The following is a 25,844-nucleotide window of genomic DNA, read 5'->3' on the forward strand; positions in this document are numbered from 1 at the left end:
TAACTACTCAATGCAGCAAAACTCTACCTGTCCGCAGAGAATTGCCTCACTATTAACAGAGCCATCATTGGGTCAAAACTGGACTACTGTAATGTCCTCTTCGCTGGCACCTCCTCAAAAAACCTAACAAAACTACAAATCATCCAGAACAATGCACTCAGGGCCGCCCTCAGCATTCCCAAAAGGGACCATATAAGCGCAGCAAGGCGGAATGCCCATTGGCTCCCCATCAGCGAACACATCCTTTTTAACCCTAGTCATCACTCACAAGTGCACTGCCAACACAACCCCCCTTACCTCGACAACAAGGTAACTTAAGCAAGCTCATCCAGACCCACCAGAACACCCTACTCCCATCGTCTCATACTACCCAAAGACAAACACGCCAAAGCAGGTGGGGCTAGCATCCCTTTTATTGCAGCCAGACATTGGAACTCCTTGCCAACGTCTCTCAGAGCAAAACCCTCTCACTATACGTTCCAGAAAGCTCTCAAAACGTGGTTGTTCACCTAAAACCTTGTATACACCATCCTCTCTCGTACCCCCTCCTGTTCCCATGTAACTATGTATAACCCGTATGCAAAATTTTGCAAGCATTCTACTGTATTCTGTAAGTATTCTACTGTACTCTATACCAGCGCCTCGATGCCCACGGGCTGTGGTGCGCTTTATAAATTAATAGAATAAAAACTATATAAAATAAAATAAAAGTACCCTAGAGATAGTACAAAGTTCACAAGACATTTGCCATTTTCACCCCGGGGGGTGACCCCGGGGGTGCAATAATGAGCAGGGATTGTTGCGTTTACTTGAGGTAATTCCCAGGGAGGGAAGCCACCCAGTACAGTGTGATCCTTCACCACTGCTTTCTGCTGCTGTGGGCAGCCCGAGTAAGGAGAGCACAGCGGGATGCCTGAATGGATTCAGATAGGTGAATTCATGCTGCATGTGTGTGCACGCGTGCAAGCATGTACTGTGGGGGGAGGTTTCAGGATGCAGGTGATTGCCACTTTGCTTCTTTGGGGGCCTTGATAGAAATATAGGTACAATCTTGGCACTAAGAGCCACATCAAAAACAACCTGAGCTCTGTGAGCAACGTTGGAGCAGAACCTGGGCACCAATCACAGCAGTGGGGTAAACTCTGGCCACTGAAAGTGACATTGGGGCACAACATGAAAGCAAAGAGACACATTGGGGCAGGACTGTGTGTTAGAACTGATATAATATTGTTTCGTCCTCATTGTATATGTTGGCCTATGCCCAGTCGCTTTGCGAGGAAATCCGTATTACAAGTTCGTGACCTCAAGTGAATCAAGCCTCCATTTTAGGTTAAAGCCGCCATTTTAGTTTATTGTACAAAGTCACCCTGTAGTCTAAAATGGGCATCCCGTGTGCTCTTGTTCTTGCCTTAACCTCTTCAACCTCTGTAGGAGAGTGAATGTCCAACCTGCCTTCAGGCTACATATTGGGGTCATGTAGACCTTGTCCTTTGTTGACCTCGGGATCAGGGGATTACTTGAATCAGCATTGTTAACCTACAAGTATAGAAGAACAATAACGCTATCCAAATATGACATGCAAAACATTTGTTTGATCTGTATTAAAGCAATGTGTAAAGAGTGTAACATTAAACTAGAGAATAATAATGTTTGTTAGTGAATGTATTAAAAAGTAAACCGCATGCACAAGATATGTAAATTAGGAACGAACCTGGCGCGACCCTAGCCCAGTACATGATTAACTTGCAGGAGGCTGGACATCATTATAATAAACTGTATAAATACGCTGATGTCCAGCTAGCAAATCCTGCTCACTGCTCACATTGAACCCTGCTGGTGGTCTATGTGATGTATTGACAGCCAAATAGCTATTTGTGTACTTTGTTTTAAAACTATTCAGTTTTGTAATAAAGATTCTGGGAATCTTTACAAGCCCGTGTCGGTGTATTTTCCTCTTGCAAGGTGTAACAGCCTTAATATTGTATTTTCTGATTCCACAGATGGCGCCCGAATAGGGACCCTCAAGATCGACTTCGTCTCGTTGAAGGTTGGCTCGGCTATCGGACCGGGATCGGACGGTGCCAACAGAAACGGCCACTCTGGACGAGAAGCGAATTCCTCGACAAAACTGCACTATCCGATCCCTGAACGGTGAGCTGTAGCCTGAGACGACGTCTTGACGAGGGTCTATATATCGAGGTAGGTAAATTTGCCGAAAATCACCAGACACGTGGGTCCTTAGCATTGTCCTTAGTAACCCGATCGGGCCTCCCAGTCCTTTGGTCAGGTGAATCGTGACCCGATTCTTAATTTAACGCTGACAATTTGAATTTGGCGCATTGTACTCGCGAGCACAATTACTTGACCAGGTAACACCAGAAGTTTGATATGCCTGGGAAATTGTCTGCCTGCTTTAGGGCATTATTCCGCAGCGACAGACAATCTTTGGAAGATAGCCGTCCCGCACCACAGGGGGGGTTGCCGGCATGTACTATGCACTGTAAGAAACGCTTTGGTAGTATTGCATTTAATGACATTTGGCACAGACAGACCAGACATAATTCTAATCTTCGGTGGCCAACCAATGGTAGTTTTGAAATCCCTCGTATAGAATATCTAGAGTCTGTATTAGTAAAGAAAAAGGCTAGACCTGCAGCATTTGACGCATTGCATAGTTGGAAAACAGAAGCTTTGCAGCAACAAAAGAGTAGAGAGAAACATATGTGTAGACATATGACAAGTGTCAAAAAGGCACGGTTATATGACCAAAATAAACAATTGGAGTCAGTTAGGAACACGGACAGGGCGTTCCAATTAGGCATTCAGAAAATCTACCCTTCAAAAGATTTTCATACGTCAGATGAATTGATTAATAAACTTTTGCATGAACGAAGGCCCGGTGCTTCCGCGCCACCTCCGTACGTTCCTCCTCCTGGCGCTTTGCCTCTTCCCGTTGTTATTCCCCCTCCTATAGTTCCTCCGGTACCCCCTGTTGTTTTCACTCTTGTTCTTCCAGCCGTCGCTCCTTTGCCTGCCCCCTTGCCTCCACCTGTTGATATTCAGAATGTGCTTACTCTTCCTCTTCCAAGTGATTTTGCATCACTTGTAGTAGACCAGGGAGCAAGACCAAGGGTTGTGACTCGTAATACTGTGTCCCCAGAAAAAAATAATGAATTGATCGCTTGGGCTAAACATTGCATGGAGAAGGGTGAACAAGCTGATGTTTTTTCCACACTCAAAAATTTAAAAGGTATTCCTGAGAAAAATGTTTTTATTGAAGGATTAGGGACTCATTTGAGTATAATGTGGAATAGATTAAACGATGTAGATTTCCCACAAGGGTTACAGGATTTGAACGCCTTAGCGTTGTCCAGAGATACTGCGGAGAAGGTATATGAGCATGTTGGGAGGATTTTTGAGTATAAGAAGGAGTTGGAAGGGTTACAGAATGAGGAAGCAGATGGTGGTAGTTTAGGTATTATGTACTTACAGAAACGGTTTTCTCCCCGCCGTGAATTAAAAGGTGAGGAAGCGCGAATTTGTACAAAGGATGCGATAAGATGGATTTCGGATATGTCGATAACTCCAGATGAAGTATATGACACATATATGTCGGAATTGAAACAATATTATGCCTCCTATCGCAGCAATTGTATGTGTATTGGCCTACGCCAAGTTGTCTAAAACATCATATGCGAACAAACTCCGCGGCAAGGTCTTGACCTTAGAGAAAGTAATGTAAGTCGCCATCTTGGATTAAGCCGCCATTTTAGGTTCTCTTGTAAGATGGAAGTCACCCTGAACATCAAAATGGAGGCCGAATGACATTCTGAGTAAGATTCTGGCCGTTGTGACCTCCGTACACACGAATAATTAATATGCCTGCAGGCCACTTGTCGGGGTCGCGAACTGAGACCTTGTCCTATTGCTGACCTATGTGTAAATGTACAACTATATCAGTGAAACTAATCAAAATGCATAAATTATAGGATTGACCTGGCTAGGAACCCATAGGCCCGATCCCTAGAATGGTTAACCCGAGAGAGGGTTGGCCAAGGGCTGGACACATCATATAAAAGACCCAAGTATTCCAAAGTACGGTCTCTCTTACTAATGCATCGAACCTTCGTTGAAGTTTGTTACGTTACTCTGAGAGCCGAATAGCTATCTGTTTGTCAACTGACTTTGGTAACTGTTGTAGCTCTTAAATAAAGCACTTGTATGTTCTTTGTAACCTGTGTTGGTGTGTTTCTTTTTGGGCTTCCTGGCCTCATATTATTTTTCTGTTTCCACACTTGGCGCCCGAACAGGGACCCTCAAGATTGATGCCGGATCATTGAAGGTTGACGCAGGCTATCGAACCAGGATCGGACGGTGTGATACTGCGGGCCCGACCGAACGAGACGCGATACCTCGGCAGCGCTGCACAATCCGATCTTTGGACGATAGTCATGTGGTCTGACACGGCATCTTGACGAGGGTCCATTTTTGAGGCGGGCAGATTTGTCGAAACCACCAAACACAAGGTAAAATTCGTTAGGTAAATTCTTTGGTAAACCGTACGGTCCTCCTTAGGTTTGGTCAGGTGCAGTCGTGACCCGGCTCTTAATTTAACCCTGACAATTTGAATTTGGCATATTTTACCTGCAGACACAATTATCGACCAGGTAACACCAATTTTTTGTGAAATGCCTGGGAAATTGTCTAGCTGCTTTAGGGCTCTGTTCCGCAGCGATCGACAATCTTTGGAATTTAGCCGCCCGGCACCACAGGAGGGGTCGCCGGCATGTACTATGTACTGTAAGTATGGCATTGGAAGTATAGTATTTAATGATATTTGGCACAGACAAACGAGACATGCCTCCGAATTTCAGTGGCCAATCAATGGTAGTTCGAGATCCCCCGTATTGAATACCTAGAATCGGTCTTGCTAAAAAAGAAGGCCAGACCTGCAGCCTTTGATGTTTTGCAGAATTGGAAAAAAGAAGCATTGCAGCAGCTTAAAAGTAGGGATAAACATGCACGCCGTCATAAAACAAATGCCGAAAAGGCGTTGTTATATGATAAGGAAAAACATTCGGAGTCAGTTAAAAATATGGATAGGGCTTTTTCACTCGGAATCCAGAAAATGTATCCCTCTAAAGATTTCCATGTTTCTGAAGAATTTATTGAAAAATTGTTAAACGAACGCAGGCCTGGTGCCTCTGCGCCACCTCCGTATGATCCTCTCCTGGGTGCTCTGCCCATTCCTGCTGTTGTTCCTGCTGTTATTCCTGTCCCCCCTGTACAACCTATTGTTCCTATTCCTCTAGTTATTGTTCCTCCACCTATCGCACCACCCCTTCCTCCCGCGCCGATAGTTGCACCCTTATTGAATTTGCCCGCACCTCCGCTCCCGAGTGGTTCCGTATTGACTGAAGTTGATCAGGGTGCGGGGTCAAAGATTGTCACTCGTAATACTGTTTCTGCAGACAAGAAACAAGCATTATTTGCATGGCCTAAGCACTGTATGGAGAAAGGTGATCAAGTTAACGTTTTTTTCACATTATCAAATTTGAACAATTTTCCCGAGAAAAATGTTTTTATCGAAGGTTTGGGGACTCATTTATGTGCGATGTGGGGTAGATTACAAAATTCGGATCGCCCACAAGGGATGAGGGATCTAAATGCCTTAGCACTTTTGAGGGACACAGAGGAGAAAGGTCATGGTCATGTTGAAAGATTGTTTGAGTATAGGAGGGACTTTGAGAAATCACGAGATGAGGATGATGAAGACGACAGTATGTATGTGCAGAAACGGTTCCTTCCGTGTCGTAGATCGGCACCTGAGGAAGTACAAATTTGTACCAAAGATGCGATTCGATGGATCTCGGATTCATCGATACCGCCAGATGAAGTATATGGAACGTATAGTCAGTATACAGTAGAAATGCAAAGGAAGGTGATTCAGGTAATGGTACAGTACCTGCAGGAAGAATGTGCAAGGAAGAAGGTTAGTTGTCCTATAGAGTTATTGGGAATTTGTAAAAGGGCTTTTTCGCCCGACACTTCTTCGACTGCCTTAGCGCTTGACCTTTCTCTGTTGCTTTGAAAGCGGTCGGAGTAACCTATATCTCAGTTGCCTATGAGAGAGGTTCCTCCGACATTTGTCCCAAAGGTTGAGATTCCCGCTAACGCTGGGACTGGTGCACCCGCTGTGGATATCCCTGCGCATTATGTATCGCAATTTGTTCACGTCCCGTTTTCACGACAGGAAGTGAACACTATTAGACAATCAATTCCCGATATCAGAAAAAACCCGACAGGGTTTTACAAAGAGATAGAGTCCGTTTTGCAGTCCTCTGTGTTCACCTTAAGTGATATTGGGCCTCATTCCGAATCAGGCGTTAAGGGGTTTATGGCGCCGTAAACGGCGCCGACCCTTAACGCCTGATTACAAGGTTCCCTTTGCGGGATGGCTGTTTAACGCCTGCTTTTTGCAGGCGTTAAAAGCCATGCCGCAAAGGGACCTTGCCGATAATTACGGCACCGTAATTTACGGTGCCGTAATTATCGCCTTCCCCCATTCCCATTATGCCCTATGGGGCAAAAATGGGAATGGGGAAGGGGCCATTGGTGAATGGGGAATTACCGCCCCACTCACCTTGGAATGGGGCGGTAATTCCGCCATCCACCGTGGCGGAATTGCAACCTTAGCGGCATGGACCATGGTGCTAATAGCACCATGGTCCTCCGCCAAGGTTGTAATGAGGCACATTGACTTGCTATTCCCTGTACTCCTACCCGTAGATTTATGGAAGCAGGTTCGGACAATTGACGATGTGCCAGGGTTGGGAGATACGTGGGCTAACATGAATAGGTTTGATGGGGAAAGACCAGCTGGTGAGAAACCACCTCAGGTAACACTTACTTTGCCTGATAGAATTGTCGCAAAATTGAAAACTATAATTCCAGAGAAAAGAATTATTTGGGACAAGCTTACGGCCTGTGTTCAAGGAAAAACTGAAGGTGCCACCGAATTCTTTAATAGATTCGAACAGGTATTCTCTGACTTCAGTGGACAGGACTTGGGCACAGAGTCTGGGAAAAGGTTGTTTGTGGACAAATTTGTACGTGGATTGTTGCCCGACATCCAGTCACAGATTATGTCCTCTGAGAGCGCTTGGCAGGCGAAATCTCAATCTGAAGTTTCGCACATGGCTCAGTATTATGAGAAGCGTGTTAATAATGAAAAGGAGAAAATAGAGAAGAGGAAAGGAGATTTGAAGACTAAAGTATTGTTACAACAAATTGTTAGAAATCCCAGAGGAGGTATGACACAGACCAGAGGTCAGTATGTCCCAAAAGGAAACGCTCCTTTAGGTTCTTTGAATATTAATCAATGTGCCTATTGCCGCCAGGAAGGTCATTGGCGAGCACAGTGCCCCGTCCTTCGACAAAGGTCAAACAATGCGTTTGGGAGTATGGGTAGACGACCTAGAGGTCGCCCTGGAGCAGGGGGCCCTGATAGAGGTCAGTTTTCACAAGATCCTCAGCAACTTTTTTCACGGGAAAATCAGACTTCGAGTGTGGATGTAAGAAACATATTTGATCACCCTTCTGCTGCCTACCTTTCTGAAGAGCTTCCTTCCGACGACATTTTATTTCGTTAGGACTGCCCGAAGCAGGGTTTGGAACCATCACCTATTCCCGTTAATCAGAAAGGTCCCTACGTTGAATTGTTAGTGGGGAATAGGAAACATCAGTTTTTGATAGACACTGGAGCACAGAAGTGCTCCATTGATCATTCCCGGGTTCCAAACATTCCACTGTCAGGGCAAACAAATGTTTCTGTAGGGTTTTCTGGTATACCAATTGCTTGCCCGGTTTCTTCGCCGGTGTCTGTTTCTTTGGGTCCCTTCACGGACCATTGTCCCTTCCTCCTGACTTCGAACTGTGGAGAGAATTTGCTGGGGTTAAATTTGTTGAAGAAACTGAATGCAGTAATTCATTGTTCCTCTGATGGAGTACGACTGACGGTTTCGCCACAGCAACTTCCCAATTCTCAGTTTCTGATTCGACCATTGCCTCCTGAGTTTAGCGTTGTTCCGGAATGTTTATGGGCAGTTGACGACAATGATGTCGGGGTACTACAGATTGAGCCTGTTAAAATAGTTTTGAAACGTGGAGTTAAATTACCACGCATTCCGCAGTATAAAATATCAGTTGAGGGCGAGCGTGCTTTGAAGTGCATTGTCTCCGATTTTGTGCATCGAGGGGTGATTGAAGAAATTGCAGGTAGTTTATGTAACAGCCCGATTTTGCCTGTATACAAGAAAGGTGACAATGCAATCCCATACCGGTTCATAATTGATCTTCATGCTATTAACAAAGTTGTCGCCCCACAATTTCCAATTGTGCCTGATGTAACAACAATACTAACAATGATCCCTGCTACGGCTACGCACTTTAGTGTTGTGGATTTAAAGAATGCTTTCTTTAGCATTCCTATACACAAGGAGAGTAGATATTTGTTCGCGTTCACCTTGGGAGGACGTTCATTTACATTTACTCGGGCACCTCAAGGGTATACTGAAAGTCCAAGCATTTATAGTAGAGCTTTGAAAGAGCAGCTCGACACCCTTGAATTGCCACCTACTTGTACACTACTTCAGTATGTCGATGATTTGCTTTTGGCCGCAGATTCTGAAAGTGCTTGTAAGGAAGGCACTGTACTGTTGCTTGTTCATCTAGCTAAAAATGGTCATAAAGCTTCGCTCAAAAAATTTCAATGTTGTTGTCAGGAGGTCGCCTATTTAGGCTACCTCCTGTCAAAGGAGGGGAGAAGATTGACACCTGAAAGAATAAAACACATTTCTGGCATGTCTGTTCCAAATACACAGAAGGAAGTCAGAGCCTTAATAAGTATGGCTTCTTACTGTAGGTTGTGGATCCCAAACTTTTCACTAGTGATAAAACCGATGTTGGCTTTGACGAAGAAGGGCATTTCTCTGCCACTGCCATGGAAATCGGAACATGAACGATCATTTGAGCTTCTCAAAACCGCGTTATGCTCTGCACCGGTTCTGGGTACTCCAAATTATGACAAGGCCTTTGTGTTGTTTGTGCATGAATGTGATGGATGTGCTTTGGCTGTGTTAACACAGGAACACGGAGGGAAGAATAGGCCATGCGGCTACTACTCCTCCGCCCTTGATCCTGTCGCATGCTCTTTGCCAAGATGTTTGCGAGCTGTTGCTGCTGCTGCCGCGTCTGTAAAACAGAGTGAGGGAATGGTCCTAGGCCATGATTTAATTTTGATGGTACCTCACTCTGTAGATGTCCTATTGAATAAAACCCAAACGCAACACCTCACCTCTGCACGGCTGACAAGGTATGAATTAATTCTGTTTGCCCCTCACATTCAAATTAAGAGGTGTTGTGTTCTTAATCCGGCTGAACTTCTACCTTTCCCGCAAAATACTGTTTGCGGTGACGAAGAATTACATGACTGCCTGTATACCACTGAACAGGAAACGAAGGGCAGGATAGATCTTATAGATACTCCTTTGGACAATGCAGAAGGGGAGCTGTTTTGTGATGGCTCCTGCTTCAAACTTCCAGATGGTACATCTACAGCTGCTTACGCAGTTACTACTTTGAGTACGGTTGTTGAAACTAAGAGAATTCCGCATAACTCCGCGCAGGCCGCAGAGATTATAGCGTTGACCCGAGCTTGTGAACTCTCCGAAGGGCGTATAGTAAACATATATACTGATAGCCAGTACGCCTTTGGGGTGGCTCACAACTTTGGGAGGCTCTGGTCGGAAAGAGGGTTCCTAACCTCACATGGGACCAAGATCCAGCATGGTCCCCAGATAGTGCAATTGCTCTCGGCACTCTCACTCCCTAGGCAGTTAGCGATCATGAAATGTGCAGCACATCGTAAGGTCATAGATGATGTGGGAAAAGGGAACGCTTTTGCTGACCAGATAGCCAGGCAAACGGCTACAAACCTTAGCGCAGACATGTATGCTCTAAGGGAAACAAAAGATGCCTATGTAATGGATGAGGGTATTGGGTCTGTGCGAGATATTCAAACTGATGCCACAATACAAGAGTCTAAAAGGTGGGCCGAAGGAATGGGGAAACTGGATGATGATGGGTGTTGGGTGGATACATCTGAAGGAAAATGGTTGCTCCCTGATTCATATGTGCTGGCAATGGTTACGATGGCACACGGTCCTACGCATGTGTGTGCTCAACAGATCACGAAAATGCTAGAACAAGTCTGGGTGAATGATAAAATTTTGAAGACTGCACAGCGACATGTTCAGAATTGTATGATTTGTTTACAGCACAATGTGGGGAAGGGGACAGTAACTCCAAGGGGTAGCTTTGGGCCCCCTTCTGTTCCCTTCGAGGTCATCCACTTTGATTTTATTGAGATGGAACGGTGTAACAATCTAAAATATGTTCTTGTGATTATTTCTGCTTTTAGTAAATGGGTCGAGGCTTTCCCCGTTAAAGATGCTACTGCCATGACCACTGCAAAGACTATGGTAAAAGAATTCTTTCCACGATTTGGGCTTCCAAGGGTAATTTGGTCGGACAATGGTCCCCATTTTGTTGCAGCAGTAATTTTGCAGATATGCACAGCGTTACACATTGAAAAGCGATTTCACTCGGCTAGACACCCTCAAAGTGCTGGGTTGGTAGAGAGACATAACGGTATCTTAAAGAATAAGCTCGCAAAAACATGTGCCGATACCAAATTGAAATGGCCAGATGCCTTACCTATTGTATTGTTAGCCATGCGTACCACACCTCAAACTAAGACTGGGCTTTCTCCATTTGAGGTAGTGATGGGGAGACCTGCTAACATTTGGGGTCTTCCAAAGCCTAAAGCATTGAGGGAGGTAGAAAATGTATTGCTTGTAGACTACTGCAACCAGTTGACTAAAAACCTGTATTTCATTTATCATCAGGTCCAATCAGCTTTACCTGTACGGTTTACGGGCCCAGGACACGATATTCAACCTGGAAGTTGGGTCCTAGTGAAGGCCTACGAAAGGTCTTCCTGTCTCGCTCCTCGCTGGAGGGGACCCTACCAGGTGCTGTTGGTCACTCAGACAGCAGTGCGGGTAGCTGGAAAAAAACATTGGATCCATGCGACGAATGTCAAGAACTTCCTCACCCGACGCCACACGTTACAGAAGAAGCAGAACCCCTCGCTGATGCTACAATCTCTGATCCTGGAGTAGCAAACAGCGCTGTGAGTGCGTCGGAGAATTTCTCTGAGCCTGTGGAGCTTGGGGAACAGTCAATTCCGTCTCCGCACTCTTTGGAAAAATCACTTCCGGAAAATATTGTTTCAAGTTCTGCGACTTCCGTCGCCTCCGATACGTCGCCTCCCTCAGGAAGTGACCTTACCTTGTTTCCGGATCAAACAGTTTTGGGTACCACCAGGTACGACCTTCGACGAAGAAAATAGAACTACGGCACGGGTCTTTCCGTGCATTTGGAAAGAAGAAGTGATTGAAAGTTTTCTCTTGTAAAAGAAAGTTTCCTTCGAACAAAAGAAAAAAAAAGGGGATTCTGCTGGCTAGGGTTGGGAAGGACTAAGAAGTCACGCGACCGTAGTGTCGCCAGCAACGAACATTGGGGTCGTCGATTGAGAAACTACGATGCCTGCCACCTCCACCACTGCTCTCCGCACTGGACAACGAACAATGTGCCTGGGCCCCGAAAACGTACTGCTGTGTTGTGTTAATAATAATTGGAATTTGTGTAATTACTGCTGTGGGACTTTGGTACTTCGAAGAAATTTACCCTTTAAAACCTCTATTGCCAATTGAGATTGTACCGACTGCTTTGACTCCCTCTGTACACCTGCACACCTTGTCACCTAGAGACTCCCAGCATAGACGAAAGTATCATAATAACACTTTAATGATAGTAATGAATGCAACGCATGCCATTTTTAATAAGAGTAATTGCTGGATTTGTACCCATTTACTGCAACATGGGAACAAGGGGCTAGGATGGTATATTCACCCTTTACCTTTAATGACTGCTTGCTATGCTTCTCCTAGAGCACTATTCTTTGGCCGTTGGAATGATAGCGTCTCAGGGAACTTTGATGGAACTAATTTAAATGATTTTGAGAAACGTGAATTGACTCCCCTGGGATGCTCGCTTTTTGCAAATAGAAGTAGACCTAATGTTGCTTCTATTAGGCCATCTGATAAACTATCTCTTCCTTTTCAAACTCTAATTTCCTTTAAAATGGCTCCGATAGGCAATAAGGATGCCGTGCCTCCTTCCTACTCTATTAATCATAGCCCTGATTCAGTCCCCTTTTGTGTACAAAGAAATGGCACTCGGCCAATGGGAGATTTTGAAGGTTGTGTAAACATTGTAAATTTGACTAGGGAGAACAGGCCTCTGTATTTAGGGGGGCCTGTTTATTTCGTTTGTGGTAGTTCAGCATTTCCCTGGTTTCCCAAGGATTGGCAGGGAACCTGTTATTTAGGAATCCTGTTACCTGGGGTATTTGTAGCTAGTACATTGGAAGTTTCTAAGGCTCGCCCACGGCGGGACGAGGCTGGGGATACCCCTGGGCAAGTATTGGGAGATATAGCGAAATCAGTTGTGCCATTTTGGGGACAGATATCAAACTCTGAAAATATTAGGGGACTAGCAAGAGTACTGGAGAGAACCATCAACCGGACCACGGATATACTCTACAATATGACACTAGAACAAAAGGCAATAAGATTGGTAGCACTCCAAAACCGGATGGCATTAGATGTCATTCTGGCAGAACGTGGTGGAGTATGCAAATTAGTGGGGTCCGCTTGCTGTGTTTTCGTACCAGACTCCTCACCGACAATTTTTAAAGCAATACAGAACCTGCACATCCTTAGTTCTGAGGTGCATGTTCCTGTGGGAGATTGGAATATTAGCGCCTGGTTCTGGGATTCTCTACGATCCTGGGGTTGGAAGGTGCTTTCTGTTATCTTGGTTATTTTGGGAATCCTGCTATTCCTTTGTTGCTGTTTTCAATGTCTACCTAGTATATGTGTAATGCTAGGGGGATGTTGTGCTCAAGCAGTGAGCACAGTGGGGCACAAAATGTACACCCCAGATACAGCATCTAAAGAGTTTGTGTTACAAGAGGTTCTGATGAACGACCTAATGGCTATAGACATTACAGATAATGATTCAGGATGTATGGACGACAATGCATGGAGTTATCTGCAAAAGTATTAGAAGTGATATTAGCACTTGGCATAGGCCAAAAGTAGGGTTTGTCGGAATTGAAACAATATTATTCCTCCTATCGCAGCAATTGTATGTGTATTGGCCTACGCCAAGTTGTCTAAAACATCATATGCGAACAAACTCCACGGCAAGGTCTTGACCTTAGAGAAAGTCATGTAAGTCGCCATCTTGGATTAAGCCGCCATTTTAGGTTCTCTTGTAAGATGGAAGTCACCCTGAACATCAAAATGGAGGCCGAATGACATTCTGAGTAAGATTCTGGCCGTTGTGACCTCCGTACACACAAATAATTAATATGCCTCCAGGCCACTTGTCAGGGTCGCGAACTGAGACCTTGTCCTATTGCTGACCTATGTGTAAATGTACAACTATATCAGTGAAACTAATCAAAATGCATAAATTATAGGATTGACCTGGCTAGGAACCCATAGGCCCGATCCCTAGAATGGTTAACCTGTGAGAGGGTTGGCCAAGGGCTGGACAAATCATATAAAAGACCCAAGTATTCCAATGTACGGTCTCTCTTACTAATGCATCGAACCTTTGTTGAAGTTCGTTACGTTACTCTGAGAGCCGAATAGCTATCTGTTTGTCAATTGACTTTGGTAACTGTTGTAGCTTTTAAATAAAGCACTTGTATTTTCTTTGTAACCTGTGTTGGTGCGTTTCTTTTTGGGCTTCCTGGCCTCATATTATTTTTCGGTTTCCACATATAGTCAGCATACGTTAGAAATGCAAAAGAAAGTGATACAGGTTATGGTAGAATACCTGCAGAATGAGTGTGTAAAAAGAAAGATTTGTTGTCCCGCAGAATTGTTGAGTGTTTATAAGAGAGCCTTTTCGATTGATACTTCTTCGACTGCCTTAGAGCTTGATTTGGCTCTGTTGTTTAGTAAGCGTTCAGAGCTGCCTACTTCTCAGTTGCCTATGAGAGAGGACCCTCCGACATTTGTCCCAAAAGTTAAGATTGCGGCCAATGCTGCGCAAGGAATACTCGCGGGGGAAATTCCTGCACATTACGTATCACAGTTTGTTCACGTCCCGTTTTCAAGACAGGAGGTAAACACAATAAAGCAATCTATTCCCGATGTAAGAAAGAATCCGACCGGGTTCTATAAAGAAATAGAGTCGGTCTTACAGTTGGTGGTATTCACCTTAAGTGATATTGATTGATTATTTCCCGTACTCCTGCCAGTTGATTTATGGAAACAGATTAGGACTGTAGATGATGTACCTGGGTTATGAGATACATAGGATAACATGGCTAGGCTCGACAGAGAAAGACCAATTGGCGAGCGACTGCCTCAAGGGATATTAACTTTGCCTGATAGGATTATTGTAAAATTGAAAACCATAGTTCCTGAAAAAAGAATCATTTGGGACAAGCTTACGGCCTGTGTCAAAGGAAAGTCTGAGGGTGCTACCGATTTCTTCAATAGGTTTGAACAGGTATTTTCGGATTTCAGTGGACAAGACTTAGGCACAGAGTCAGGGAAAAGGCTGTTTGTCGACAAATTTGTACGTGGATTGTTGCCCGACATCCAGTTACAGATTATGTCTTCCAAAAGCGCTTGGCAGGTGAAGTCTCAATCAGAAGTACTGCACATGGCTCAGTACTATGAAAATCGTGTGAATAATGAAAAGGAAAAACTTGAGAAAAAAAAGGGTGACCTGAAAACAAAGGTTCTATTACAACAGATTGTTAGAAACCCTAGAGGGGGTAATCAATTTAGAGGTCAGTACTTTCCACAGGGAAGTACGCCCCTGGCTCCGGTAACCATTAACCAGTGTGCCTATTGTCGACAGGAAGGCCACTGGCACGCACAATGTCCGATCTTGCAGCACAGGTCATTTGGGAACATGGGTAGACGATCCAGAGGTTGCCCAGGTGCAGGGGGCCCTGGTAGAGGTCAGTTTTCACCAGAATCACAGCAACCTCCTTCACAAGATAAGCAAGTCTCGAATGTGGATAATAGAAACATTTTTGATCCCCTTTCTGCCGTGTACCTCTCTGAAGAACTTCCTCTTGATAATATTCTGTTTCGCTAGGATTGCCCGAAGCAGGATTTGGAACCGACGCCTATTCCCGTTCATCAGAAAGGCCCCTACATTGAGATGGCGGTGGGAAATAGGAAGCATCTATTTTTAGTAGATTCGGGAGCACAGAAGTGTTCCATTGATCATTCACGGGTTCCAAATATTCCCCTGTCAGGGCAGTCCAACGTTTCCGTAGGGTTTTCAGGCACACCTGTAGTTTGTCCGGTCTCTTTGCCGGTACCGATAACACTGGGTCCCTTCACGGAACAGTGTCCATTTCTACTTACCACAAACTGTGGGGAGAATTTGCTGGGGTTAAATTTGCTGAAGGCATTGCATGCAGTAATACATTGTTCTCCGGACGGAGGTCGGTTAACAATTTCACCGTAGCAACCACTCGCCTCTCAGTTTTTGACTCGACCTTTACCGCCAGAATTAAGTGATGTTCCAGAAAGCTTATGGGCAATTGATGATAATGATGTGGGCATTCTTCAAATTGAACCTGTTAAAATAATTCTGAAACATGGAGTAAAATTGCCTCGCATCCCGCAATATAAGATCTCAGTTGAAGGCGAGCAGGCTCTGAAATGTATAGTTTCTGATTTTGTACATCGTGGAGTAATTGAGGAAATTACGGGTAGCCTATGTAATAACCCCATTTGTCAGTATACAAAAAAGGTGATAATGCGATTCCCTTTTGTTTTATAATTGATTTACGCGCTATTAACAAAATTGTGGCTCCTCAATTTCCTATTGTACCTGATGTTACAATGATACTAACCATGATTCCGGCTTCTGCCACTCATTTTAGCGTTGTTGATCTTAAAAACGCGTTTTTCAGTATTCCTATACACAAGGATAGCAGGTATTTGTTCGCGTTTACCCTAGGTGGACGCTCGTTCACATTCACTCGTGCACCACAAGGGTACATTGAGAGTCCAAGTATTTATAGTAGGGCATTGAAAGAGCAGCTCGATACTCTCGAGTTGCCTCCTACTTGCACGTTACTACAGTATGTAGATGATCTCCTCTTGGCTGCTGATTCTGAGAGTGCCTGTAAAGAAGGCACTGTGTTGTTGCTTTGTCATCTAGCGAAACATGGCCACAAAGCTTCACTCAAAAAATTCCAATATTGTTGTCAGCAGGTCGCCTATTTAGGCTATCTCCTGTCAAAGGAGGGAAGACGCTTGACACCTGAACGAATAAAGACTATTTCTGGCATGACTGTCCCAAATACGCAGAAGGAAGTTAGAGCCCTGATAGGTATGGCTTCTTACTGTAGATTGTAGATCCCTAACTTTTCGTTAACGATTAAACCAATGCTGGCTTTGACAAAGAAGGGCATTTCTTTGCCATTGCCATGGACTTTGGAACACCAGACAGCATTTGATTTGCTCAAATCCGCGCTGTGTTCAGCGCCGGTTTTAGGAACTCCGAATTATGACAAGGCTTTTGTGTTGTATGTGCATGAACATGATGGATGTGCTTTGGCTGTGTTAACGCAGGAACATGGAGGGAAGAATAGGCCATGCGGCTATTTCTCATCCGCACTTGATCCTGTTGCATGCGCTTTGCCGAGATGTTTGAGAGCTGTTGCTGCTGCCGCTGCGTCTGTAAAACAGAGTGAGGGAATGGTCCTGGGTCATGCATTAACCCTAATGGTACCTCACTCTGTAGATATTTAATTGAATAGAACTCAAACGCAACACCTCACTTCCGCACGATTGACAAGATATGAACTAATCTTATTTGCCCCCCACATTCAAATTCAGAGGTGTTGTGTATTAAATCCGGCTGAACTTTTACCTGTCCCGCAAGATACTGTTGATGGTGACGAAACGTCACACGATTGCCTTTATGTGACAGAACAAGAGACTAAAGGCAGAATCGATCTGAAAGACACGCCTTTGAACAGCCCACAAGGAGAGCTATTTTGTGATGGCTCTTGTTTTAAACTTCCGAACGGTACATCCACGGCTGCTTATGCCATCACTACTTTAAGCACGATTGTGGAAACCAAAAGAATTATGCATAATTCCGCACAGGCCGCAGAAATTATAGCGTTAACTCGAGCTTTTGAACTTTCTGAAGGGCTTACAGTAAATATATATACCGATAGTCAGTATGCTTTTGGGGTGGTTCACAACTTCGGTAGACTTTGGAAAGAACGAGGGTTCTTGACCTCGTAGGGCACGAAAATTCAGCATGGCACTTTAATAGTGTGATTGCTTTCAGCACTCGCACTCCCTGTTCAGTTAGCTATCATAAAATGTGCAGCACATCAAAAGGTTACAGATGATGTAGGAAAAGGGAATGCTTTCACTGATCAGATAGCTAAACAAACTGCCACTGATTTTAGTTCAGAAATGTATGCTGTAAGAGAAACTGTAAATATTTGCACTTTGGGTGAAAGTATCGATTCTGTAAAAGACATTCAAGCAGATGCTACCATAGAGGAAACTAAGAGATGGATCGAGGGTGCAGGGAGACTGGATGATGATGGGTGTTGGGTGGACAATGTTGAAGGAAAATGGTTACTCCCTGACGCCTACATTACAATGATGGTTATTATGGCTCATGGTCCGACACATGTTTGTGCGAGTAAATTGACTAAAATGCTACACAGTGTATGGGCCAATGATAAGATTTTCAAAACTGCAGAGCGCTTTGTCCAAGGGTGCATGCTCTGCTTGCAGCATAATGTAGGAAAAGGTACCTCGACTCCTAGAGGAAGTTTCGCTCCACCTTCTGTTCCGTTTGAGGTTATTCACTTTGATTTTATTGAAATGGAACGTTGCAACAATCTTAAATATGTGTTGGTTGTCATTTGTGCCTTTAGTAAGTGGGTTGAGGCCTTCTCAGTTAGAGATGCAACGGCCATAACCACGGCAAAAACTCTGTTGAAAGAGTTTTTTCCTAGGTTCGGGCTGCCAAGAGTCATCTGGTCAGATAATGGGCCACACTTTATCGCTGATGTAATCCTACAAATATGCAAAGGATTACAGATTGATAAACGGTTCCATTCGGCCAGACATGCCCAAAGTGCCGGATTAGTGGAAAGGCATAACGGCATTATAAAGAACAAGCTCGCTAAAACGTGTGCTGGCACCAAGTTAAAGTGGCAGGACGCCTTACCGATCGTGTTGCTGTCGATGAGAACAATCCCTCAAACTAAGACTGGGCTCTCTCCCTTTGAGGTGGTAATGGGGAGACCTGCTAATATTTGGGGTTTGCCAAAAAGTAGTTTGTTGCGGGACATAGAAAATGTGCTTCTTTCAGATTACTGTAACCAGTTGACTAAAAATCTATTTTTAATTTATCACCAGGTGCGAGAGGCATTACCTGTATGGTACGAGGGTCCTGGTCACAGTCTACGACTGGGGGACTGGATCCTCACGAAGGTTTTTGAGAGGTTGTCTTGCCTTGCACCTCGGTGGAGGGGTCCCTACCAAGTCCTGCTAGTCACCCAGACGTGTGCGACGCACACCAAATGGATCCCGCAGCCCGTGCCATACGATACAGAAGACACAGAATCCCTTCCTACTGCTGTAACTAACGTGCCTGAAACAGCAACAACCGACAAGAGAGTATCGGAGACCGTTCCAGAATTTGCAAGGCCAGACAAAACGCCCATCTTGTCTCCGCACTCTCCAACAGTGGAACTTCCGGATCAATCCTTTTCTGATCCCATTTCCGTTCACTCGCCACCTCCAGGAGGAAGTGACGACAATTTGTTCTCACCAGAAACTGTGAAATATAATTTACGTCCAAGGAAATAAACGTACGGCACGGTCTGACTGTGCGATTGAGAAATTCATTTGAGGGCTTGTCTTTTGGCCTGACTGTACGGTAGGATTCTGTTGGCTAAGGGTTGTGGGAAAGACATTAAGAAGACGCGCGACTGGAGTCGCCAGCAAACAAACAATTGGTGTTTTTCGATTGAAGACTACAATGCCTGCACCCGCTACCGCTCGTACCAAACTTTTAGATAAATATGTGACTAGCAGAGACAATGATCAAGCATGTAAGGGGACCCCCAAAGTGTAGTGTTACCTTTTTGTAATAATAACTGGATTTTTAGTAACTGTTGGTTTTGGGTTATGGTATCTGGAGGAAGCATATCCATTAGAGGACTTTTTACCTATTGAAAATGTATCTGTTATTCCCACTCCTTCCATGCAATTGCATACCTTATCACCTAGAGATTCCTTGCATACAGAACTATCAGAATAATACCCTTTTGTTAATTATGAATGCCACTCATGCAATTTTAAATAGAACCAATTGCTGGATCTGTTCACATCTAGCGCAACATGGGGATAAGGGGCTAGGTTGGTATATTCATCCTTTACCTTTGACAACTGCCTGTTACGCTTCTCTTAGAGCACTATTCTTTGGCCGATGGAATGACAGCATCTCAGGGAACTTTGATGGTACAAATTTGAATAGTTTTGAAAAACATGTTTTGATGCCCCTGGGATGCTCGCTTTTTGCAAATAGAACTAAGCCAAGCGTTGCTTCTGTTAGGCCCTCTGATAGATTGTCTTATCCTTTTCAGTCTTTAATCTCTTTCAAAATGGCTCCTATAGGCAATAAGGATGCCACGTCTCCATCTTATTCTGTTAATCATAGCCCCGATTCAGTATCCTTCTGCATACAGTGGAATGGAACACGGTCAATGGGTAATTTTAGAAAGTGCGCCAACGTTGCAAATTTGACTAGTGAGAACAGACCTCTGTACGTAGGCGAACATGTCTATTTTGTTTGCGGTAATGTGGCATTTCCATGGTTCCCAGGGATTGGCAAGGAACCTGTTATTTAGGGATTCTATTACCTGGGGTATTTATTGCCAGTACTGCAGGAATTTCGAAAACTCGTCCACAACGAGGTGTAAAAAGGGATACTCCAGCGCAAACTCTAGGGGACATTATGAAATCCTTTGTGCCATTTTTTGGGCAAATTACGAATTCAGAAGATATCGGGGGACTAGCGAGTGTATTGGAGAGAACCATCAACCGGACCACTGACATACTCTATAATATGACGTTAGAACAGAAAGCGATAAGATTAGTGGCTCTTCAGAACCGGATGGCATTAGATGTCATTCTGGCTGAGCGTGGAGGAGTATGTAAATTAGTGGGGTCCGCTTGCTGCGTTTATGTACCAGACTCCTCTCCAACGATCTTTAGGGCTATCCAAAATCTACATGTTCTTAGTTCAGAAGTGCATGTTCCTGAGGGAAACTGGGAACTTAGTGCATGATTTTGGGACCTCCTACGATCGTGGGGATGGAAGTTGTTTTCGGCCCTGCTGATTATCTTGGGATGTTTTCTATTCCTTTGTTGTTGTATACAGTGTCTCCCTGGTATATGTTCAGTATTAGGAGGGTGTTGCGCGCAAGCAACGAGTGTATTAGGGCATAAAATATACGCCGCAGATAAGGTTTCCAAAGAGTATGTGTTGAAAGAAACTCTAGTGTCTGATCTAATGGCAATAGATATGTCCGACATTGATTCGGGATGCATAGACATTGAAATGTGGAGTTAATCGCCAAATGATTGAAGGTAGTTTAGTGCTTGGCATAGGCCAAAAGGAGGGTTTGTTAGAACTGATATAATATTGTTTCGTCCTCATTGTATATGTTGGCCTATGCCCAGTCGCTTTGCGAGGAAATCCGTATTACAAGGTCGTGATCTCAAGTGAATCAAGCCTCCATTTTAGGTTAAAGCCGCCATTTTAGTTTATTGTACAAAGTCACCCTGTGGTCTAAAATGGCTGTCTCGTGTGCTCTTGTTCTTGCCTTAACCTCTTCAACCTCTGCAGGAGAGTTAATGTCCAACCTGCCTTCAGGCTACATGTTAGGGTCATGTAGAGCTTGTCCTTTGTTGACCTCGGGATCAGGGGATTACTTGAATCAGCATTGTTAACCTACAAGTATAAAAGAACAATAACGCTATCCTAATATGACATGCAAAACATTTGTTTGATCTGTATTAAAGCAATGTGTAAAGAGTGTAACGTTAAACTAGAGAATAATAATGTTTGTTAGTGAATGTATTAAAAAGTAAACCGCATGCACAAGATATGTAAATTAGGAACGAACCTGGCGCGACCCTAGCCCAGTACATGATTAACTTGCAGGAGGCTGGACATCATTATAATAAACTGTATAAATACGCTGATGTCCAGCTAGCAAATCCTGCTCACTGCTCACATTGAACCCTGCTGGTGGTCTCTGCGATGTATTGACAGCCAAATAGCTATTTGTGTACTTTGTTTTATAACTGTTCAGTTTTGTAATAAAGATTCTGGGAATCTTTACAAGCCCGTGTCGGTGTATTTTCCTCTTGCATGGTGTAAAAGCCTTAATATTGTTTTTTCTGATTCCACATGTGGTTGTGAAAATGACATGGGTTAGAACTGCAGGCAAAGACAGTCACATGGGCCAGAACATGGGGAAAAGCAGCTGGGGCAGAGAGTCGCGTGTGGTACAACTGTGGGAAAAGAGATCAGCATGTCGGAATGGGCAAACTCGTCTTTATGATACACAATTCGTCAATTTGTGAAAAAACGTAATTGTCTCAAAATATAATCGATCAAAAGGAAAATCCCACGATTTTAGTTCGGTAAATCAGCAGATCTGCAAAACTGATCCCTGATTTTCTGCAAATAAAATAACTCTATTAACACCACCCTAACAGAGCACTTTACTTATCGAAAATCAAATAATACACCCTAACAGAGCACTTCTACTTATAGAAAATCAAATAATACACCCTAACAGAGCACTTTACTTATAGAAAATCAAATAATACAATGCTTTGACTACTACGTCCAGCGTTTTGCAGGTATTTTCAAGTAAATGTTCACTCACAATTGCAATCCAGTTCATATTAAAATAAATGTGTCCCTATACACGAACCTGAACCTCTACGGAGTACTATCTACCAGCTTGTGCGGGGTGACCACCCCACCAATCTTTGTGTCTTGTCATTTCAGTTTGCTCGCAGACTTCAGGCACGAGAAATGCTGGGAGGCGTATATAGTCATAGTTCTAAGCCACGCAACCAGGGGTGGACTGGGAACCAAAAGAGGCCCTGGATATAATTTTCAAAGTGGCCCCATATTACACATTTTCAGCAAGCCCCAACATTTTCCTATGGAAAAAATTGGAAATACCACACAAAAGAGGCCCAGAGTGCAGAGGCCTACCGGGATAATCTCCAGAGTTCCCTATAGGCCAGTCCACCCCTGCATCCAACACGCAATAAATGTTTTGATATGCACTCAAAGTATGGACAACACATTGCTTCACACATAACACAAGGAATACAATGCATTCAAAGGGAAAACAGTCACGCTGCTTCTTCACAGAACCTGTATACAATAAAATGCATTTGAACTAACCTGAAAAAATATGAAAGGTCCTTCATGTCTCCAAAAGTTAGTCACAGGGAAACCACCATGGCCTCGACAGGGAATCAGCTTCAAAAACCCATGACAACTAGGGCAGTATTTTCCTGAGGAAAAACATTTCGCTTTTAAGTACACACAATTTGAATAATGTTTAATGTGCATTCAAATGAAATACATAACGACAACAACAGCGCTTGAACTCATTGACTCATCCAATAAGAGTACAAAATTGTTCTTGACTAAAAAATGACCACCTGCATATTAGTTAAAAATAAATGTTGATTTCTATTATAGGTGATTTCACTGGACCATGTGGCAGCTCATCTGTAGGGGCAAGAAAAAGCCAACCCCACCATGCAATTGACATACATGTCTGGACCTGGGAGGTCTTCTCTAAGGTCGCGTCCTAACACTCTGCAATGTAAGTTGCAGTCAGGAGTGAAAGTCTGTTTGGAAATCGCTCCTTCATTAACAGCGGGATTTCCATGTACCAGCCCATCCAGTTGGGACTTGAACAGCTCTTGGCACTAAGCGGTAACCTACAGAGTTTCACACAGCTCCTTCCTGTCCCCTATCACCTTCCATCTCTATATTAAACCTCTGGGGGAAGTCTATGCCAATGTCGACTTCAAGATACACAAAGACACAGACGACAAGCAGCTTTACCAGAAGAACAATTTCATCAACAACCTCCATTACCTCAAGCACTGTATGTCCCTCATTGAAGCCTGGATATCAAATGCCTGCCCGAGGCTCTGCTTAACAAAGAACCCTACCACGCATGCCCAAGTGCAGACCTGTCTGAATGACATGAAGATTGACAGTTTCCCACCTCAACTCTCACCCAGTGTTAAATCTCTCTGCTTTACCATAAAAGGAGACCTCTCATTGTCTAGCCTTTCATCCCTCGCCCAACTTTTAGAACAAATGTCAAAGCCCTGGCAGTATCCGATCTGCATAATGGCAGAGCTCTACTCGTAGGAATCCCAGATACCACCTTGACTCTTCTGAAAGCCGCCCAGCATGCTGCACCACACCTCATCAAAGGACTAAGACAATTCAGTTGCATCACCCCCATTTTAAAGGAGCTGCACTTGCTACTCTTTAAAGCAGTCATCATGTTTAAGACAGCCTGCGTTGCATAAAAAGCAGTCACAACCAAAACCCCACCCTATTTCGAAGCAAATCGCTCCATGTTTGGAAGGCAGCGCAGTCCCAGAAGCTGCATCATTGCTAGGCCGGAAACAAAGAATTGCAAAACAGTCCTAAGGGAACCTGAGCTCTGAGAGCGACGTTGGAGCAGAACCTGGGCACCAATCGCACCACTGGGGTAACCTCTGGGCACTGAAAGTGACATTGGGGGCACAGCATGAACACTAAGAGACACACTGGGCAGAACTGTTCACCCAACTTTTCCCCCTCCAGAGATCCTGCATGCCCTTCTTTCCTTACCCATCCCAGCTCCTCCCCTACTCCCCCAACCTACTTGTAAACCGATGGGTGTATCTCGGACGTACAGCACTGTATTACTTCTCAGCTAGGTTCACGCTTCATTCATTCTATATGTACATACATGCAACTCAGCCATCAAGAGCTAGCCCACATCCACAGGGAAGTGAGAAGGCTGACTGTTGTGAAAAAGAGAAAATCATTTGAAGAAGCCATGGGTAGTCTGTGCCAGCATCAACTTAAGTACATGATTACCTTACCAGCAAAACTTACAGTTATGATGGAGGAACATGTATTGTTGTTTGTCTAGCCTCAGGTGATTTGGAACTGGCAAGAGAGATGAGAAGCAGGGACAAACAGACCGAAAGGAATATCAGGACCTACTGACAAACTGGTCTGCAAAGCGAATGGGTGGTGCAATAGCCCCTGTGAACGTGCAACACAAGCAGAAGGCCTTGAGGAATCGAGCAGAAGCTGGAGATGCAGCAGTCTGGAGGACAATGGAGAAAATCAGACATATCAGGAGCCTATGTCAACAATGATAGAGGACATTTTGGGGCATGTGAATTAGTGATACACGTGAGCAGGTTTGGTGGGAAGAAAAAAATCAGGGGGTAAAAAGAGATGGACTATACACTAATTCAAATTGTTGGAGATGAAGGATTCGGGCATGGAGGGGCAAATGAGCTGGTATGGCATGGAAACATACCATGGTGAAGTCTGGAGTTGCTTATGAGGACCAGTTTCATGTGTGATTCGGTATGTAGTGAAAGATAATTCTGAATGAAAAGTGTGAGATGGAGAAGATGGGGTGGTTCAGTTGTTGGGGAGGAATTGGGATGCAGTGGCACTTCACACTCAGAGACGTTTTTATGGGAGGGCCAAAGGGCACTTGCCCAGGGCCCCCACCTTGGAGGGTGCCCCACAAGGCTAGCTGATCTGAAGTAAGATTCCATTGTTCACAACTCTTAAATAGCACACGTCAGGATATTTTATGGGGCGCTGCTTAGGCTCTAAACTCATTGCCTTTCTGTTTTTACAAGTAAATTCTGCCTTGATCAATTCATCATGTATTGCTGTCTGTGTTCACTGTGTTAAACATGGTTTCATGTGTTCCTTACAGCACAACTCTGTAGAATTCTTTTCTTCCTGTGGGAATTATGTTGATCATGTGCAATAGGCAATGGTGAAATGCACATGGATAAATTGAGTGCCACAGTGGTTCAGAAGTTAGCCTAGTGTGTGAAGCACTCATTGCTGAGATATGTGTACATATGCACAATTAGAATGTCACATTCCAGCAAGGCTGGCTCAGCCCTTCCTATGTCTGAAGTTTATAAACCTACCAGCATACGTACTTGGTTTTGCAGAACAAAATCTGCTATTATCAGCAATGTACCTGCACCAGCTAGGGGTTGCTATAAAAACTAACATATCATCCGTATGGTGAAGGTCTAGAAATCGGTTTGTTCAGATGGGGTGTTGTAAAACCTAGGCAATCGTCTCCAACAATGGCATAAACTGCTAGTCCAAGAGGTGAATAAGTATCAAAATTCAAGACTGTGGCACGAAAGCTTTCAGGCTTGTATCCTGGATTTGCCAGCAGACGATACAGTGATCCGGGTCAAATCATCAAGTATATCTTAAATGACTATGCTGTCTTCTGTGAGGTTTGC

At 44.2% G+C, this 25,844-nt stretch overlaps 1 protein-coding gene across 3 annotated transcripts in view; it reads right to left on the reverse strand.

Moving 5' to 3' along the window:
* The window catches only part of GCM1 (glial cells missing transcription factor 1), a 540,509-nt gene that overhangs the window by 200,227 nt on the left and 314,438 nt on the right, over window positions 1-25,844 (reverse strand). For all 3 annotated transcript variants that reach the window (XM_069606128.1, XM_069606126.1, XM_069606127.1), the window contains one exon: window positions 22,711-22,823. In XM_069606128.1, coding sequence (XP_069462229.1) covers window positions 22,711-22,823 — 113 coding nt within the window. The remainder of the gene's footprint in view (window positions 1-22,710; window positions 22,824-25,844) is intronic.

This window comes from Ambystoma mexicanum, chromosome 4p, assembly GCF_040938575.1.
Source record: "Ambystoma mexicanum isolate Mex_15411 chromosome 4p, UKY_AmexF1_1, whole genome shotgun sequence".
In the NCBI taxonomy this organism is placed as follows: domain Eukaryota; kingdom Metazoa; phylum Chordata; class Amphibia; order Caudata; family Ambystomatidae; genus Ambystoma; species Ambystoma mexicanum.